This window comes from Plectropomus leopardus, chromosome 24 (genome assembly GCF_008729295.1).
Source record: "Plectropomus leopardus isolate mb chromosome 24, YSFRI_Pleo_2.0, whole genome shotgun sequence".
NCBI lineage: Eukaryota > Metazoa > Chordata > Actinopteri > Perciformes > Serranidae > Plectropomus > Plectropomus leopardus.
In genome coordinates, this window is record NC_056486.1 from 7,347,292 (window position 1) to 7,365,386 (window position 18,095).

An 18,095-nucleotide genomic window follows, 5' to 3' on the forward strand; every position below is an offset into this window, starting at 1 on the left:
CCAGTTTCAAAGGGTTAAATTTTGTATCTGAACAGCTTATTATTTACTTATTAAGTATAACATAAGTCCTAAATTCAGTTCCATCATATTTTCTTTGTATATCAGTGTGGTTAAATATTTAGTTTGGCTTTTTAAAAACATCCTCCTCCATATGTACTCCTCTTTTCTCAATTTTTTCTTCACCTGCCACCTTCCTTCAGCTCTTCTCCTACTTATTTCTCCTACCCTTCCTTTTCTTCCTCCTCCCCCCTTTTCTTGCTTTCTTCTCCCCTCCCCCGTGTCTTTTGTTGGCTCCTCATCCATTCATTCCTTTCTCCCGCCTGTAAATGTCTCTCCGTAGTTGTCGCCGCTCTACCTTGTGAGAGGTAGTCATTTAGAAATGAAAGGTCAACACACTATGAGCTGTAAATGTCACTGGTTCTTGGCATATTGAACACACACATGCAGACGTAAACACTGGACTGACGGCTGCTCCTCTTCTCTCTGTGTCCTTGCAGGATGATCACAAGCTGACTCTCGATGAGCTCAATCGCAAATATGGAACGGACCTCAATAACGTGAGTGAGATAAAGAGGCAAATGTGTTGTATTATGTGCCTTTGAGTGTTTCTCACCCCGCAGCTTTTAAAAGTCACACTCGGGTGTAATTTTGACAGCCAGTGTGCATTCTGAAGAGTATTTCGCTCAAAGTGTCTACTTTTATCACCGAGATCAGACAAATATCAAATATCTGTTTGCCATTACCTTCCATTTTTTCTCTCCAGTGTGTCAGTTGATATTCAGAGATGAATCTGTTGAAAGACGGGAGAGATCATCTCTCACATCATGAAGCAAATGTCATCCAGGATGTGATCAGCCACTACAGGGCTTCTTAAACAGAGAGCGTCGATCCGAGAGAGCGTGGGAGAGATGGAGGAGGAGGGGGGGGGGGGGGGGGGGGGGGGGGGGGGGGGGGGGGGGGGGGGGGGGGGGGGGGGGTGGGGGGGGAGGGGGGGGGGGGAAAGGGGGGGAGGAGGAAGAAAAGGAGGTGGATTGATTTTTTTTCATCTCAACATTTAGCCTTAGAGGTGGTGGTAGGTGGATTTTGTTAGCTTTTGGTAAAAACCAGGCTACGTGTTTCCTCCTGTTTACAGTTTTTGTGTTGAGCAAAGCTAAACTAACAGGCCGTAGCTTGATTTTTATCTTACAAATGTAAACGTAGTAACGATTGTCACAGCTAAATGTAGAGCACGTAAAGATATTTTCTCAAATTTTGAAAAAAATGAATTGTTTACAGTAAATAATGACTATTTAATGTCTATGGTAAATATTGACCATAGATTTACTAGATATGGTAAATAATGATCCTTTAATTGTATACAATAATTAATGACCGCTCAGTTGTATACGCTTAGTAATGACTATTAAGATGTATACATTCAATAATACCTTTTTAATTGTATAAGGCAGTTCAATTGTATATGGTAAATATTGGCCATTTAATTCTCTACAGTGAATAATGATCTTTTAATTGTATGCTTCGAATAATAATCATTTAATTGTATATTGTACATAACGACTACTGAATTGTATACGGTAGACAATGACCAGTTAACTCTTTATGGTAAATAATGACCATTTAATTATAAACAGTAAACAACCACCATATATATCTTTATAAAAAGTTTCTCATGTAGCCATATTAGAAAAGGTATGAGTGATTTCAGTGTGTCCATGTAGTCTTTTTGCAGGATGCCTTCAACCCCCACCACATTCAATCACACACTCCAGCTAGCTCTCTCTCCTCATGCAAATGTGCTCCTGATCACGCAGGAAAGATCAAGCAGAATAGTTAATCAGTGCCTCTAAACTGGGGTCTCCAAGCCCTGCATGTGTGTGTGCATGCATGCGTATGCAGCAGTGGTGAATAATTTATTAGCTGCAGGAGCCCCTGTGCCCTGATTTCATATGATCCTATTTGCCTCATCGTCCCTCCTCTCCTGTTTTACCTTCCTCCTCTTCTTCTTCCTCTTCCTTCTGTTTTCCTTCTCCTACCTGCCGATGGAGGAAATGGCCCTGCTTTTCTGTTGATGATGTGTTGCTAGGCAACTAGTAGCACCTATAGTACAGTAGCCCCCCCCCCCCCCCCCGGACTTAAGATATGTGTCAGTGAGTTTATGTGTAGATGTGTGCTTGGCTGGAAAGCAACAAGGATGGGCTTAAGTTTTGGTTGTTTTTTCAAATTATTTGACAGTTTATCTGACCTCCAACATGTCAACACCGGGCTTCGGTATGTTCAACAAGTTCTGCAAGTAAGGTTGGGACTTTTTAAAAAGGTGGCGGATACAATGTTGAAAAAATGTAAATGTAATGAGCCAAAAAGCCAAGCAGGCAAAGCTTGTTCAAAAATGTGAGTGAATCTGGGGTTAACTTTACTTTCACTTTCTCTGGCAATGAGTACAAGCAACACTTCCTGCATACATACCATATACTCACCGTAAAAAAAGAAACTCCACGTGATTCATCTTTCCACTGTTCCAGCAATCACCACCTCTGGTCTGGTTGAAATTAAATCTTAACTCACTTAGTTAGATGTGAATGTATGATGGCGTTTTACGTGCTGTTTTTCCCGATTCTCCCTCTCCGCTGCTGCTGGACTCTTTTTGCTCCTGCTTGATGAAGAATCCGCTGCTGAGTTGTCTCGCGTAGCCAGACCTGTCTCCCCACTTTGTGTTAGTGCTGTGCAGCTGCCTGGTTAGCAGTGGTTCTCACTTAGTATTTGGATGCAGACTATTACATTTACAAAATAAAATGGCAAAAATCGCCCCAAAAAAAACAACAATTGGATTGGGTTAACAAACTTCAGAATCACATGACTCAAATGTTCCTACAATAAACGAAATGAACCAAAAATTAGCAAGAAATTGGTAAAAAAGTACAAGAACATTACTTGAAATTGGTTAAAAATAAAAATAAAATAAAAAAATAATAATTAATGAAAGTAGATGACTAAATTAATGATTGTAACTAAATGTGTATCTTCTTCTTACCGCAGGGTTTGACTAGTGCGAAGGCTGCTGAGATTCTGGCTCGTGATGGGCCCAACGCCCTCACTCCTCCTCCCACCACCCCAGAGTGGGTCAAATTCTGCAAGCAGGTAACATCAGCTTTGTTATAAAATGCATCTGTCCAGGTGTAACAGGACTGTCATAAGCGAGAGCATGATCCCTCTGAAATCGACTCCTTTTTCACTCCTAATTTACTCCTGTTCTGTTTTCCTCCAGATGTTTGGTGGTTTCTCCATGCTTCTGTGGACCGGTGCCATCCTCTGTTTCCTGGCCTATGGTATCCAGGCTGCAATGGAGGATGAGCCTGCTAATGATAATGTGAGAAAAGGTCCTCATGGTCTATGTGGTGTCTTGGTGTGACAGAACGGTGCACGGTGCAATCGTTACTTGATGTAAAACCAACCAAAGAAAGCCATCCTCAGATAGTTTCACACTGTGTTGGTGTTTTTATGAAGGCAAAGCGTGTTTTATGGTGCATTTTGTGTAATATGTTTATTAATGCATTAATATGTTGATATTAAAAGTGAGTAGCTTGACAGGTTACCAGTACCAATGTAACAAAAACAACAAATATTTCTGCTCTGTGAGGTGATTGTGGTTCAGGGTTAATGTTTGGTTTAAACTGAGTAGAAGTTATCAATATTGTTCCCCAAAAGTACACTTAAACCCCTTGTACCTTGTGTAAATGTAATATTTTTGGCTTTCACAGTTGTACCTGGGTGTTGTGCTTTCTGCTGTCGTCATCATCACTGGTTGCTTCTCCTACTACCAAGAGGCCAAGAGCTCCAAGATCATGGACTCCTTCAAGAACCTGGTCCCACAGGTGCCCCTTACTTATAATCCTTTATTCATTTTGTCTGTTTAGTTATAATTTCTGTTAGTGCATCAGTGTTTTCTCCCCGTCGGCTGTTTTGCACATATTCATAAATGTGCTCAGCTCACAACACATTAACAGTGAAACCTCCTTTTTGGAGAAAAAAACCTCGGTATTGTCACCATGTCAACTCTTAATTTAGCGTGTTAATTCAAGGTCTTATCCACTTTGTGGTACAAAAACAATCGAGTCCTCTTGACATCTGAATCTCATTAGCCCTGTTAAATAATTTAGGGATTAATTATGAAAATCATTCCCAGCATTATGAAAAAAGAGCTTTGCAGGCAGGATGTAAAATCAGCTAAAACAGAGAGAAAATGAAGCCGTCAGTCTTATTTTGTCTTACATAAATGTCTGTCTCCATCCTGTTTCGTCTCACAGCAAGCTCTGGTTGTTCGTGACGGCGAGAAGAAAGCCCTCAATGCTGAGGAAGTGGTGGTGGGTGATTTAGTGGAGGTGAAAGGTGGTGACAGGATCCCCGCTGATCTGAGAATCATCTCCGCACACGGATGCAAGGTGGGTGCCCTCGACGTTAGTTTGATCTGTCTGGGAGTCATATTTAAGGAATTAAACCTGAGAACCATTTCCACATCAAAACATAGACTTTTTCAATTTCAGTGTGCTACTGTGCTTTCGTTGACACTTGAAAGGTTTTTGTATTTGTTAGTGCCTTCAACCTCCGGATGTTTGTGGCATGTACGTCTTAAAAAAATTGAAAAGAGTTTCAAACAATGTCAAGCAACTTTTTTGTTCATATCTCTTGACACTTAATTATCAGACTGTCTGTGCCTTGTGACTGTGAAGTAGAGCTCAAGGCACAAAATTGCCCACTTAGACTTTTCTTTTGCAGTCACTATTTTGATAAATTGACTCTTGCCTTTTGTTTGACTAGTAGTGTTTTTATGATGACAAAAAAACAAGTCTGTGACCCATTTTGGGCCCTGAACTAAACTCAAGATCCAAAAGCAACATTGACCCGCTGCTCTTCCGTCCGCCTCCACATCATTCATTGTTGCATCTTGTCACCTGCGTGAATCATCTCGCTGTTGCTCCATTATGGGTCCGTTTGACCTGAATCTGCCATCTGCCCCTCAGTAGCTGTTTTAACCACAGAGAAAACATTCAGAGGAGGAAGTTGGTTTTCCTCACTGAGATAGGAACTTTTCTTTCCTGAGGCGGATGTAGCCATGATTTGTTTTCTTTCTTCTATCAGTCACAGTCTGTGTTTCATTTCTCAGGTGGACAACTCGTCTCTGACCGGCGAATCTGAGCCCCAGACTCGTACTCCGGACTTCTCCAATGAGAACCCACTGGAGACCAGGAACATTGCTTTCTTCTCTACCAACTGTGTTGAAGGTACGATGACAGGATACATCAAAACTGTTCAGAGACAGAGCTGCATTTTATCACGAGTTCAGAGACTCTGTAGTGAGTCAGAGACACTGTTTACTCTTGCTTTTAAAATGTGTTTTGGTGATCCGATTTTGTTTCCACCCACCGGCCATGCGCACAGTTATTACGTCCACACTCTCGTCAGTCGCACTAGTGATAGTGGCACTACTCCTCCAGATATCGCTGTCAGCAACATCATCTTCTATAGGGCAAAATGATAGACGTTGCATCCAACAGTCCCTCCAGGGGTTCATGGGCTGATTTTGGGGTTGTTGCGATCTGAAACGCCTGATTTAACGGCAGCTTTTCTAAAAAAATTGATGAGTGTTGCTATGTTTTTAGTATTTTAGTAGTTTTGTTTTTTGCAAGGTTTAGCAGAATTCACAAAGTTTGGCTGAATTTGCAGCAATTGTTGTGATAGCGACATTGTGATAGCCAATCCAACTTTATTGTGTTATAGTGCGTTGGCGTGTTGGGACCGCACAACCACCACATCCTGCAATGATGATGTATCTTCCTGTTACGTGCTAGTTGGGGATGTATTAGTATTTACTCTACAAGAGATATCTGGTCAAATACATCCCAGTCCACCTCGGCAACAGGTCTGAATGTTCAGATCACAATGCGTCTTGGTGTCTGTCCACTTGTGAGCCGATCACCCAAGATGGTTTTAAAAACAAAGTGTAAGCACAAGATGAGATTTGGGCTGTTGTAAAAAAAAATGTATATCTAATCACCTTGCTACAGGAACCGCCCGTGGTATTGTGATCAGCACCGGAGACCGTACCGTCATGGGTCGTATCGCCACACTAGCCTCTGGACTTGAAGTTGGACGCACCCCCATTTCCATTGAGATTGAACACTTCATTCACATCATCACCGGCGTGGCGGTCTTCCTTGGAGTGTCCTTCTTCATCCTTTCCCTCATTCTTGGATACAGCTGGCTGGAAGCTGTCATCTTCCTCATCGGTATTATTGTGGCCAACGTGCCAGAGGGTCTCCTGGCTACTGTCACTGTGAGTCCATGTGTTTCTTGTGTATTCCACATGTTGCTGTGGATCCCAAAAAGCAGCCACTAACTGACCCAAACTCTCTAGGTGTGTCTGACTCTGACTGCTAAGCGTATGGCCAAGAAGAACTGCCTTGTGAAGAACTTGGAAGCCGTCGAGACCCTGGGCTCCACCTCCACCATCTGCTCCGACAAGACCGGCACCCTGACTCAGAACAGGATGACCGTGGCCCACATGTGGTTCGACAACCAGATCCACGAGGCCGACACCACAGAGAACCAGAGCGGGACCTCCTTCGACAGGAGCTCCGCCACCTGGGCCGCTCTGGCTAGAATCGCAGGACTCTGCAACCGTGCCGTCTTCCTGGCAGAGCAGAGCAACGTTCCCATCCTGAAGGTAGGCATTTTCACCCTCCTCTTCTCTGCAAGTGTGTTTTTCTTTCTTTGTTTACTTGAACAAGTAATTCCAAATATTAAGGCTTCTCTGAGACAACAACCCTTGGAACGTTCTTTCACAAGTATTGTGTAACATTATTAACGACATAATTAGCTCTTTGAACTAAAAACAGAAGTCTGCATTATCTTTTATCCTTTGTTCAACAACAAGAAAGCTTTTTTGTTGTTGTTCTCAGTCTTAATTTTGTGTGCTCGTTATGTGGGCAGGAATTAAAAGTCCTGTGCTGCTGACTCATTTTATAATATGAACATGTCCTTTTCTGAACAGTTTGAAAATTACTGCTGAACCAAACAAGAGTTACTCTTGCCCGTTGTTCTTTTTATATGATATTGGCTTCCCTTCATTTCTGTTAATGCCAACAGCTGTTCAAGTGTACTTCATGAAATAATAGTTCAGATCTGATGAGTTACAGAAGCGTTTTGCTGTGATGCCAGAAAAAAAATCTGTTTCTTGTGTTGTAACGAGATATTTTCATGGTCTGACAAGATATAATAATAATATAACAAAATATTTTCTCAATATAACTATATTTTTATATTTTATAGTTTTATTTTTTATGTTATATTTTCTTGATATTTTCTCGCTCTAACAAGAAACTTATCACATTATAATGGGAAAAGGTGATAATGTTACAACCTGATAACCTAACATATTACTAAATGAGGAATCGCCTAAATTGAGGAATATGACTTAGTACAGGACTTGATCAAGTTCTGCTTCATGCTTTGGTTGAGATATGACACGATTTTGCTGTTATTGAGCGTGTAAGATGATATTGTCATTGGCTATGTATGCGTACATACACCAAGAGCACCATCCTGACACGCGATAGTACAAAAACTCTCACACTTTATGTTACACCTGTAAAATGGTTACACAAATGATGTTTGCCACTCAGCCTTGTTTTCCAGCTTATGTCACCCTCCCTGGAGTTAGCACACACACTTTGTAACCGCATAATTATTCCTAACCCCAACCCCCAAAACACACTCTGACAAACACACACACACAGATGTGCGTACGTCTCTTGGCACCCAGACTTTCCTCTGAGGCCACTCTCTGGTTTCCACCCTGTGTTAATAACCTGTTAACGTGTGTGTGTGTATCTGCGTGTGTTAATCACCTGTAAATGTCTGGCTGGCATCACGGCTCTAATTACCAGTCATTCTCTCTCACTGCTCATTATCTTTGGCTGGACGGCAGCAGAGCGGAGCCAGCCCTGTAAACGTCAGAGTCTGTCTCTGATCTACTGAGTGATGAAGTTCCACGTGTTTCGCTCAAGTGTTGGAGTTTCCTCATTAGCTGCTGCTTTTTCAGAATGACAAGGAACGACTGTGTTTCCACTGCCGATGCTTTGCTCAACTGCAAAGGTTACCAGGTTTATATTAGAGACAGGTGTTTATTTCCATTATCCTCTGTCTGATAATTATATTTCATATGATATTTCATTCAGTTGTCTTATGCTGCGTCCAGATGCCTTTTAACAAGCTATACGACTATATTCACAATTATAATAACTTTATATTTTAAATGATCAATTTATAAATTGATACATTTATTTCATTTTTTCCAGCCGTTTTTTGTTTGGTTTTTGGTCTCTCTTAATTATTTTCAGGTAATTTTCTTGTAAAGTTTTGCTAATTTTTTGGCCATGCCTTGTTAAGTAGCTGGTTGTCTTCCCCCTATGTTTTTGAAAGATATCAAAACAATTTGCTAAGGTTTCAAGGGGCTTATCCAAATTTAATGTCCATAAACTTCTATTTACATATGTTGGTAAATAATTTTGGCAACAGAGCGAGATTTTGGTATCCGGGTGTTCTGGTTTCCGTTTGCAGTTCATGTAGAATTGACTTACTATGTTAGAGCAGGTTTTGGTTGCATGTAGGTAAACAGTCGGTGTGGAAAGCAAAAGAGATGGGACGTCTGTTGCTGATTTAGCTTCATATTCATGTGCGATTACCGTACAGTGCATCAAATAACATTCTGCATGTTGCTATTAAATACAGTTTGGCTGAGACACTAACACACATACACCCACAGCGACTGAAATCAGACAAGAACTCTTTAGATGCGTAATCCAGCACAACAAAGGGTTGAAAATAACAAGATGATACTGTTAAATTTATTGCCCATGCCGTTAATGTTCTCCCCTCTCCATCTCCATCCACCAGAGAGATGTGGCCGGTGACGCCTCTGAGTCGGCTCTGCTGAAATGTATTGAGCTGTGCTGCGGATCAGTCGCGGAAATGAGAGAGAAAAACACCAAAATTGCTGAGATCCCGTTCAACTCTACTAACAAGTACCAGGTATGGTACTGTCATTCTCTGGAGTCTTGGAAACCAGCTGTTTGTCATGTTATTTTCAGGTTTTGTGCAGATACAATTTTTTTATTATTGTTTTGAAATGTCAGGGGTTTGAAGTATTAAATGTCAGGCTATTTCCTCCTCATGCTGACAGTAAAAGTACAAGAAAAAGATCTTGGGAAAAGAACTTTGAAAGATACTCTCAGTGTGAAACATTGTGATTTTTTTTTTGCTAATTGTTAAATTGGATTTTTCCTCACTGAGTCTGTTTTCATTCCTTATAATGTATTTTGGAAAAATCGAGAAATCCACATAGTTTGTATGCTCAAACTGTCATTTGCATCTTTCTTCTGTGTGCTTTTAGCTTTCCATTCACAAAAATAGCTCAGCTGAACAAGAATCCAAGCACCTGCTGGTGATGAAAGGCGCCCCAGAGAGGATCTTGGACCGCTGCTCCACCATCATGCTGCAGGGCAAAGAACAGCCTCTGGACGACGAGATGAAAGACGCTTTCCAGAACGCATACCTTGAACTGGGAGGTCTTGGAGAGAGAGTGCTGGGTAAGGATGCACAGCTGCTGGGATTGAGATGAATAATGAATAAATAATATGATTTTTTTCATCCAAAACTGCTTCTTGTTTCAGGTTTCTGCCATTACATCCTCCCTGATGACCAGTTCGCAGAGGGCTTTGCTTTTGACACTGAGGATTTGAACTTCCCCACTGAGAACCTGTGCTTTATCGGCCTCATGTCCATGATCGACCCTCCTCGTGCTGCTGTGCCGGATGCTGTCGGCAAATGCAGGAGTGCTGGAATCAAGGTAAAGCCCATATTCAAATGGAAATTACTTATTTAGTTAGCATAAAGCTATTTCAGTCAGACTACTCACATGGAATGGTCATCTTAAAAAATTAATACACAATATGCACAGTTGTATGCCCTCCAGGTGACCTAATTAATAGTAAATCTCAAATTCATAATCGTCATGGAAGATTTAGAGTATAATCCTCAGGCTTAATGTAAGTGTTTCCATTCTTTTAGGTCATCATGGTGACAGGTGATCATCCAATCACAGCTAAGGCCATCGCTAAAGGTGTGGGCATCATCTCCGAGGGCAACGAGACTGTTGAAGACATCGCTGCACGTCTGAACATCCCAATTAATGAAGTCAATCCAAGGTTATAATAATAATAATAATAATAAAAGAAAAGAAAAAAATAATATAATAGAAAGGTACTTCTACTATGACACAGAATATTAGTTGTCATAGTAATAATAAAATAATAATAATAATAATAATAATAATATAAGCAGGATTAAGAGTAAAAGAAAATTTAAAGACAACATCACATGAAAGCAAGTCCTTAAAAATGAAATTTAAGAGGTGATTTAAAAGAAGCCACCTAATGGTTTCGTGTCCCCTCCAGAGATGCCAAGGCCTGCGTAGTCCACGGTGGAGACCTGAAAGATCTGACTGCGGAGCAGCTTGACGACATCCTGAAGTACCACACTGAGATTGTTTTTCGCCAGAACCTCCCCGCAGCAGAAACTGATCATTGTGGAGGGCTGCCAGAGACAGGTACAAACCAAACAAACGAGGGGGTGTTTGTGTGTCAGGGAGAAGATTTTCCAGCTCCGATGAGCCTCTGCAGTGTTTGCCAAACTGTAAAACAGGAGTACAAACACAGCACGGGCCTACGCATTATTATGTAAATGTGTGAGTGAATATTTGATATGGCCTAATGCTTATTTATGATTATTGCTTTGGTCTGATGACTAAGTTGGCAGAATAATCAAGCATAACATCTGTCAAGCTGTGACCTCGGATGAATATTTATGAGTGTAATAAGATTCCAAGTGAACTCTTTTTGGTGTTGACTCGGATTGTGGATTTATTTATTTGTATAAATGTTTGTGTTTATTCTCGCTCCGATCGACGGCAGCCACAAACAACATATTGTTCTGATATTTTGTCAGATTGATCTTTTGGCCTTTTTATAGATAAAAAAATCCTGACTTCATCATTTCTTCCTGCTGAAATAGCAAAAAATTAACAGATTTAATGCTAATTAGTTACATGAAGTGCAGTGTCCTTGACGCTATTTTTTAAATATGTCTGCATGCACTGTGCTTAAAGGAGCACTGATTTGCAGCATCTGGTAGACTGATGGTGCATGTTTAAAGAAGCAAATATTAACCCTTTAACACCTGCTTCAACATCAATTTCTTGTGCTGCGTTCAGACACCTTTTAAGAGCATTTAAAACTCTGAAGCCTGATTGGTTTTTTCTTTTGAAAACATGGGGGGAAAAAACATAAAAGCAACGTGGCAAGAAATGTGCAACAAAACACAAAACAATGACCAGAAAACATTACCTGAAAATATTATTAGAAATGATCAACACACTTGCAGAAAAATGTCCAGAAAACTGTATTTATAACGCTTATTATTAGATATTAGATTCCTTTTTAACTAGATTAATTTTATTTGTTTGTTTTTACCACTTTTTTTATTATTTCAGGTAATTTTCTTGTTACTTTTTTCTAATTACTTGCTGATTTTTGGGCCATTTCTTGTTAAGTTGCTTGTTCCTTTCTTCCTTTCTTGCATTGGTTTCAAAGGGTGAACATTGGGTAGAAAAACTAATAATCTATATCCCTGTCTAAAAATAATGCATCAAATATTAAAAACTGTTTTTTTTCTTCCAAGGAAATCCCTCATCTGTCATCTGCATGCAGCACATCCACTGATTGTCTTCAAATTTGTGCCCAGAATAAAAAAAATCCTCTGTCTTATTCACTTTTATCACATTTGCCTGTTCTGTCAGATAAGGCAGAATTGCCCTGAAACCTTTTGAAAGCGGGCTTTTCTTTCACACAACAGGAAATTATCCGGTGTGACGCTGTGGAAGTTAAGCAAAATGGAAATGTCACTCAGCAGCAGGAATGGTGACTTTTCTCTAAAGAGGAAGTGACACCTGTTACCTCAGTCGGATGTTTTTTATGCAAAAACAAATCAATTTGACTTCTTCACTCAGCTGAAGTCAAACGTTTGTTTTGATGAGAATGTGTGTCTCCCCTCTTTATTTCTGGACATTTTTCCTTCTTTTTCTGGGTATAATTTCCACACTCAAACATGAATATTTCCTTCACTGCTCTCTCTGCAGGGAGCCATTGTGGCTGTGACAGGTGACGGTGTGAACGACTCTCCCGCTCTGAAGAAGGCTGACATCGGTGTCGCCATGGGTATCGCTGGATCTGACGTCTCAAAGCAGGCCGCCGACATGATCCTGCTGGACGACAACTTTGCCTCCATCGTTACTGGAGTAGAAGAAGGTTTGCACTCAGCAGAATACTTTAAAGCTTCTTGAACTGAAGGACTTTAAATTTTAATATTCGAGTGGAGGGTCAGAAATGATTAAAACAATTATTGGATGCACTTGTGTGATGTTCTCATCAGGCCGTCTGATCTTTGACAACTTGAAGAAGTCCATCGCCTACACGCTGACTAGCAACATCCCTGAGATCACCCCTTCCTCCTCTTCATCATCGCCAACATCCCTCTGCCCCTGGGAACCGTCACCATCCTCTGTATTGATCTGGGAACTGACATGGTAAAGATGCACAAATGTGCTGCTAAAATATTGTATTTCTATAATGATTTGTAAGTTAGTGATACCCAAAGTCACGATGACATAGTACATACACTCTTCCTGTCTTTATGACATTAAGATGTTAAAATGTATATATACATTTTTTTTTTCTCAGTTCATAAATAACTTTTTTTTTTTTAAACTTTTTTGTCGTTAACACTTGATAGACATCACTTTTCCTGTATTTAAGTAGTATTTAAAACTTTGAACCTTGAACGAATTGGTGCATTTTTTTTTCTTTTTCAAAAGAGGAAAAAAGCAATTTGCAACTTGGCAAGAAATGTTTCAAAAATTGCAAGATTTGTAGATGTAGAAAATTCTTTTTTTACCAGAGTTTCTCAGGAAGATAAAGAAGAAAGCTTGGGAAAACTATATATTCATAATTATCATTGTAACATATTTTAAGTTACAAAAGAAAATTTTCTTTTCTTTTATGTCCTTTTTCTTTTACATTTTTTAAATTTATTTTTAAATGTATTTATTTATTTTTTAAAGTAATTTTCAGGAAATTGTCTTGTACTTTTTGCTAATTTCTTGATATTTTTTTGATCATTTTTTCTTTTGCTGCTCATTGCCATCTTCCCATGTTTTTGAAGGAGATCAGGCCAATTTGCTCCGGTTTCAAAGGGTTAACAATTCAAAACTGACTTCAAGAATGAATGCCCACGTTCATCCTGGCAGTGTCATTCTGTACAGAAAAGCGTGGTGAAAAAACCCAAATGAAACAAAAATAAATGTCTTTTGGGGGAGCTAATCAGAGATGTGAGATTTGTACATCACACTTTTTTTAGGTTTTTGGTTTGTGAAGATCAAGCTGTGGAGAAAAAGCAACACGTTTCTGTTTTCTCTGAAGTTAATATGTCATCTTGCTCACCGACTGTGTCCTGTCTCCCAGGTCCCTGCTATCTCCCTGGCTTATGAAGCAGCTGAGAGCGACATCATGAAGAGACAGCCCAGAAACCCCAAAACAGACAAACTGGTGAACGAGAGGCTCATCAGCATAGCCTACGGACAGATCGGTAAACATGCTCAGATTAGAAATTTACCAAATACATACAGACTGAGGAGTTTGTTATCCATGGTTCCTTGGTAGATTTTTATTTTTTTTTTTCCGGAAAAGGCAGCTCAGTATCTGGGTGGTCTAAGATAACCAGAAGAGTGGCATGCACCCGAAATAGGCTCGTACTGATAGAGAGCGTGTGTGTATGTGTGTTTGAGTGATGACAGAGCTCAGCCTCTGGCTTTTGATTTTTCCCTCTTCGGTAATGAAGCCAGGAATAGGTTTGACCCTCCTGAACTTTCTGTCCTGCCTTATAAGTGCAATCTTGTTGTTGTCGGTACAAATTTTCCTCAAAGTCGTGATGGGAATATATATTTTTTGAAACATTGCTGTTGCCCCCTTTCCTCAAAATAACAGTCAGCTTATTTATTGTCTAAATAAGGTCATGTCACTCGCTATCATTTTGAAAAGCCTGTTTTTTTTGTTGTTGTGTACTTTATTAATCTTTCCAAAGCCGTCATAGCAACCCAATATAGAAAATACAACAAAACATTAAAATACAACAACAATTTAAATTTGACAACGGGACTTCAAATGGGTTTTAGGGTTTAAAATAAACTTCTGTTTTTTTCAACTTGGACCTGATTTTTCCATCTTTTCGTGTCCAAGGGAATGGGAACCACATATTTAGAAATGTGTCCAGTTTTTGCCACTGACAGGCTCAGATTGTTATTCTAAATGTCTGATAAGGTTATAGAAAGGATCCCAACAGAGGTAGACTTTGTTTTAAAGAGTAAAAACAAAAATATCTCTCGCCAAACCCGCCAGACTCCATGGAAATAAAGAGTAATTTTAGCGTGTATCGAGCCAGCATAAATTCTCATGCCCTTTCAGTGGCAAAATCAAGCACCTTAATTGGATGGAAATGAAGGTGCAGAAATGCCCTGAGGAGTAACATTTCAGCCTGTGTCACTGCCTCCAGCTGCAGCCCCTTCGCCCAATGCTGGACCAATTTCAAAAAATGTTGTTCCCATGACTCACTTGGACACAAAATCATGGGAAAATTAGGTCTAAGTTGAAAAATACTAAAGTTACCCTTTAAGGGGTCCTAAATTTCATCACCCTCTTGATACAACTGTCTTTATCAACTAATTATGTATCTGTCCATCTTACCAAACATTTAAAATAATCAAATTATGGTTTATTCATCTTGCAACAATTTAAACATTCAGTCATTTTCATTTTGATTAACCCTCTAATTCCTTAAAAGTTAACCAAATCTCATTTATGTTTGTTTTTTCAGTTATTCAGCAAATTGCATCTACTTTAGAGCTCAAAATTCCCACAAAGGCTAATCAAATTGACTGACTCAGCCGTTCACTTTCTCATTCATCTTATTTCTCCCAAAAGACCACAAGGCCAATTTATTTGCTTAATCACCTATTGATTCCTGGTTTAATTTTCTAAACTGACTAATTAACTGCATTAATTGATTCAGTCTGAAAGAGCTCAAAAGATGAACTGATTCCAGCCATTAATCATAAGTTTAAATCGATTGATTTTTACTCAATGCCATCTCTTCCCTGCAGGTATGATCCAGGCGCTGGCAGGTTTCTTCACTTACTTTGTGATTTTGGCTGAAAATGGCTTCCTGCCGTCCACCCTGCTGGGCATCAGAGTGAACTGGGACAATAAATATGTAAATGATCTGGAGGACAGCTATGGACAGCAGTGGGTCAGTAACGTTTACTACGCAGACACACAAATAAAGGTTATAATTCACGTCCACCTGGTTTAAACTGTTTCTGACGTGTGCTCCCATTCAGACTTACGAGCAGAGGAAGATCGTGGAGTTTACCTGCCACACGGCCTTCTTTGTCAGCATCGTCATCGTGCAGTGGGCCGATCTGATCATCTGTAAGACCAGGAGGAACTCTGTCTTCCAACAGGGCATGAAGTGAGTACAAAACACAGATGTGACGTCACCTATTGGTTTGTGAAATTCCATTTTGAAGCCTCGGGTTTGGCTTTTTGAACGTCGCTATCATAGATTTTTTGCATGAGAAAGGATGGAGCGAAGCCTAAAGCTAGCTGCTAGCTTGGGTGGCTGTCGTTAAAGACTTTTGCACAAGTCCATTTTGCAAATTTTAGCAATGAATAGAACAATAAAATGCACTGGGCTTAAGTGTGCAAATTTTCTCTCTGTAGTGGCTATTAGAGGAACTGCAGTTTTGGATGTTACACAATCCCCAGAGGTTGCCACTTTGATACAAAAACACCCATAATATATTTAGAGCACGTCAGCATCCTCGCCTGAGTGGTGAATGTTTCATCACAAAATCTCTCCTCTGCTCTCTCCAGCTGCCATCTTGAATGTCATGCTTCTTGTTCCATGTTTTAGTAGCTGTTGTGCTTTTCCAGGAAGACCTCTGGATAACCTCAGTGTTTATTTTGGGCTTTAAACCATATGAAGTGTGCTTAGAAGACTTTGGATTGTGTCAATGTTTTGGCTTGTGGCACCTAAATGAAGAAGTTTTTAAAATCGTAGCTATTTTCAGTCTCTGGAATTGGTTTGTTTGGGTTGAATTGTCTCTAAACACTGAGTCTTGATTGTGTGTTTCAGGAACAAGATCCTAATCTTTGGGCTTTTCGAGGAGACCGCCCTCGCTGCCTTCCTCTCTTACTGCCCGGGCATGGACGTCGCTCTCAGAATGTACCCTCTGAAGTGAGTAAAGCACAAAAACTCAAGTCACCACCCGCCAGAAAGCCATGTACAAATCTAATACACATCTCGCTCACACCACCTACCACATGTTGATCACTCAGGCCTGGGGCGCTGGATCTCATCTCTTTTTGTGTGTGTTTTTCAGGCCCAACTGGTGGTTCTGCGCCTTCCCCTACTCCCTGCTCATCTTTATCTATGATGAAATCCGTAAGCTGATCCTCAGACGCAGCCCAGGAGGTGAGTCCAGGATCCGTGCTTTTTATTTTTCTACCTCTCTCTCCCTCTGCTCTGTTGTTTTTCTGCACATTTCTGCCTTTTTCTCTCTTGTTTTTTGTCCTCTCCAGAGGGAGGTGGAGAAACTTGGTTGTTATTCCTCTCTCTTTTAATTCTCCTCCAGTCTCTTTGCATGCTTTTAAATAAAGTATAAAGGTCAAATTTATCCAATCTAGCCAAGAAACTGCCTCTAAAATCCGTGTCTTATTTGTTTTCTCTCCCTGTTTGTCCAGGTTGGGTGGAACGGGAGACCTATTATTAAAGACCCGTCAGCCTGTCAGTCCAGTCAGCTCGCATCTTCTCCTCCACTCCCGTCTTTGCATGAATATTGTCTTGCTGCTCGGAATAAAAATTTTAACCTCTGTGAAAAAAAAATTGGAACGTGTTTTTATATTAGGGAATGCTTGATACTACTATTAGACAAATACTGAGATGGAACGTGCTGATGATGCTGATGATGTTGATAAATGATAATGCTAATAATGACATGAACACTGAACATTTGACATGACTATGCGTGCCTTGTTTCTGAAACAGGACCAATTTTATACATGTTTTTAACAGTTATAAACGTTCAATAAAAATGCGCTCGAGTCAGGTCCCACAAGCGCTTCCTGTGCTCATTTATTGTGTGTGTGTGTGTGTGTGTGTGTGTGTGTCCTGAAATGTTTTTCCCATTTTTCTCCTCAGCGCGTGGGATGACCCTAATTAGAGTTACAGGTGGAGTCAGCGTTTCTGGAGGAGGTTTGTTGACAGTGCGCTGTGGAGTTCAGCACAATAGCAGGTACCAGATTTACTGTCCCTCACACTCCCACAGGCTTTGTCTTTACACACCCAGAGATTGATTGGGATATATTGTTTACCAAAAGGGGTCTTACAGCTTAAGGCGAATTTGATAAGACTTGACTTGACTCTTGGAATTGAATTCAAGAATAATTTTAAAGTTATCAAAACTAAAGAAAAGTAAAAAATAAAACCTAACCCCACCTCAAATACATCAATCAGTTTTGTTCAAATGTGAATTGCAACATGAAAAACGACTTCTCTGGTCAAGTTATAAATTTAAATGACCTACTTAAAATGCCAAATTTTAAATTTAAAAAGAACTTTCCACATGAAAAAAAAAGTATTAATTTGTTTTGCATTGAGAAAAAAACTTAAAAAAAAAAACCTCATTTGATTGGATGTAGTAAATATAATATTTTTGTCTTCTGTTTTTTATTTTTCACACTGCAACATCAGAAAATATAATAATAAAATCCTACTCTGCATTTCTTAGCATTTTAAAGACCTTTGAAAGATTGATATAAGACATTTTAAGACCAATAAAGCATGAATGAATTGCTAAACGGGTATCTAAATAT

The 18,095-nt window shown here is 39.9% G+C and overlaps 1 protein-coding gene across 1 annotated transcript in view; it reads left to right on the plus strand.

Annotated features, from left to right (window-relative positions):
* LOC121962711 (sodium/potassium-transporting ATPase subunit alpha-1-like) overlaps positions 1–17,335 on the plus strand; it is a 32,329-nt gene extending 14,994 nt beyond the window's left edge. The window contains 23 exon segments of the mRNA XM_042512967.1: positions 498–557; positions 3,034–3,135; positions 3,263–3,364; positions 3,756–3,869; positions 4,302–4,436; positions 5,159–5,276; positions 6,060–6,328; positions 6,410–6,718; positions 8,950–9,084; positions 9,446–9,641; positions 9,726–9,901; positions 10,123–10,259; positions 10,509–10,602; positions 10,604–10,660; positions 12,248–12,416; positions 12,541–12,606; positions 12,609–12,694; positions 13,629–13,752; positions 15,323–15,468; positions 15,560–15,690; positions 16,357–16,458; positions 16,604–16,695; positions 16,965–17,335. Coding sequence (XP_042368901.1) covers positions 498–557; positions 3,034–3,135; positions 3,263–3,364; positions 3,756–3,869; positions 4,302–4,436; positions 5,159–5,276; positions 6,060–6,328; positions 6,410–6,718; positions 8,950–9,084; positions 9,446–9,641; positions 9,726–9,901; positions 10,123–10,259; positions 10,509–10,602; positions 10,604–10,660; positions 12,248–12,416; positions 12,541–12,606; positions 12,609–12,694; positions 13,629–13,752; positions 15,323–15,468; positions 15,560–15,690; positions 16,357–16,458; positions 16,604–16,695; positions 16,965–16,993 — 2,949 coding nt within the window. The 3' untranslated portion in view covers positions 16,994–17,335.
* The last annotated feature ends 760 nt before the right edge of the window (positions 17,336–18,095 follow it).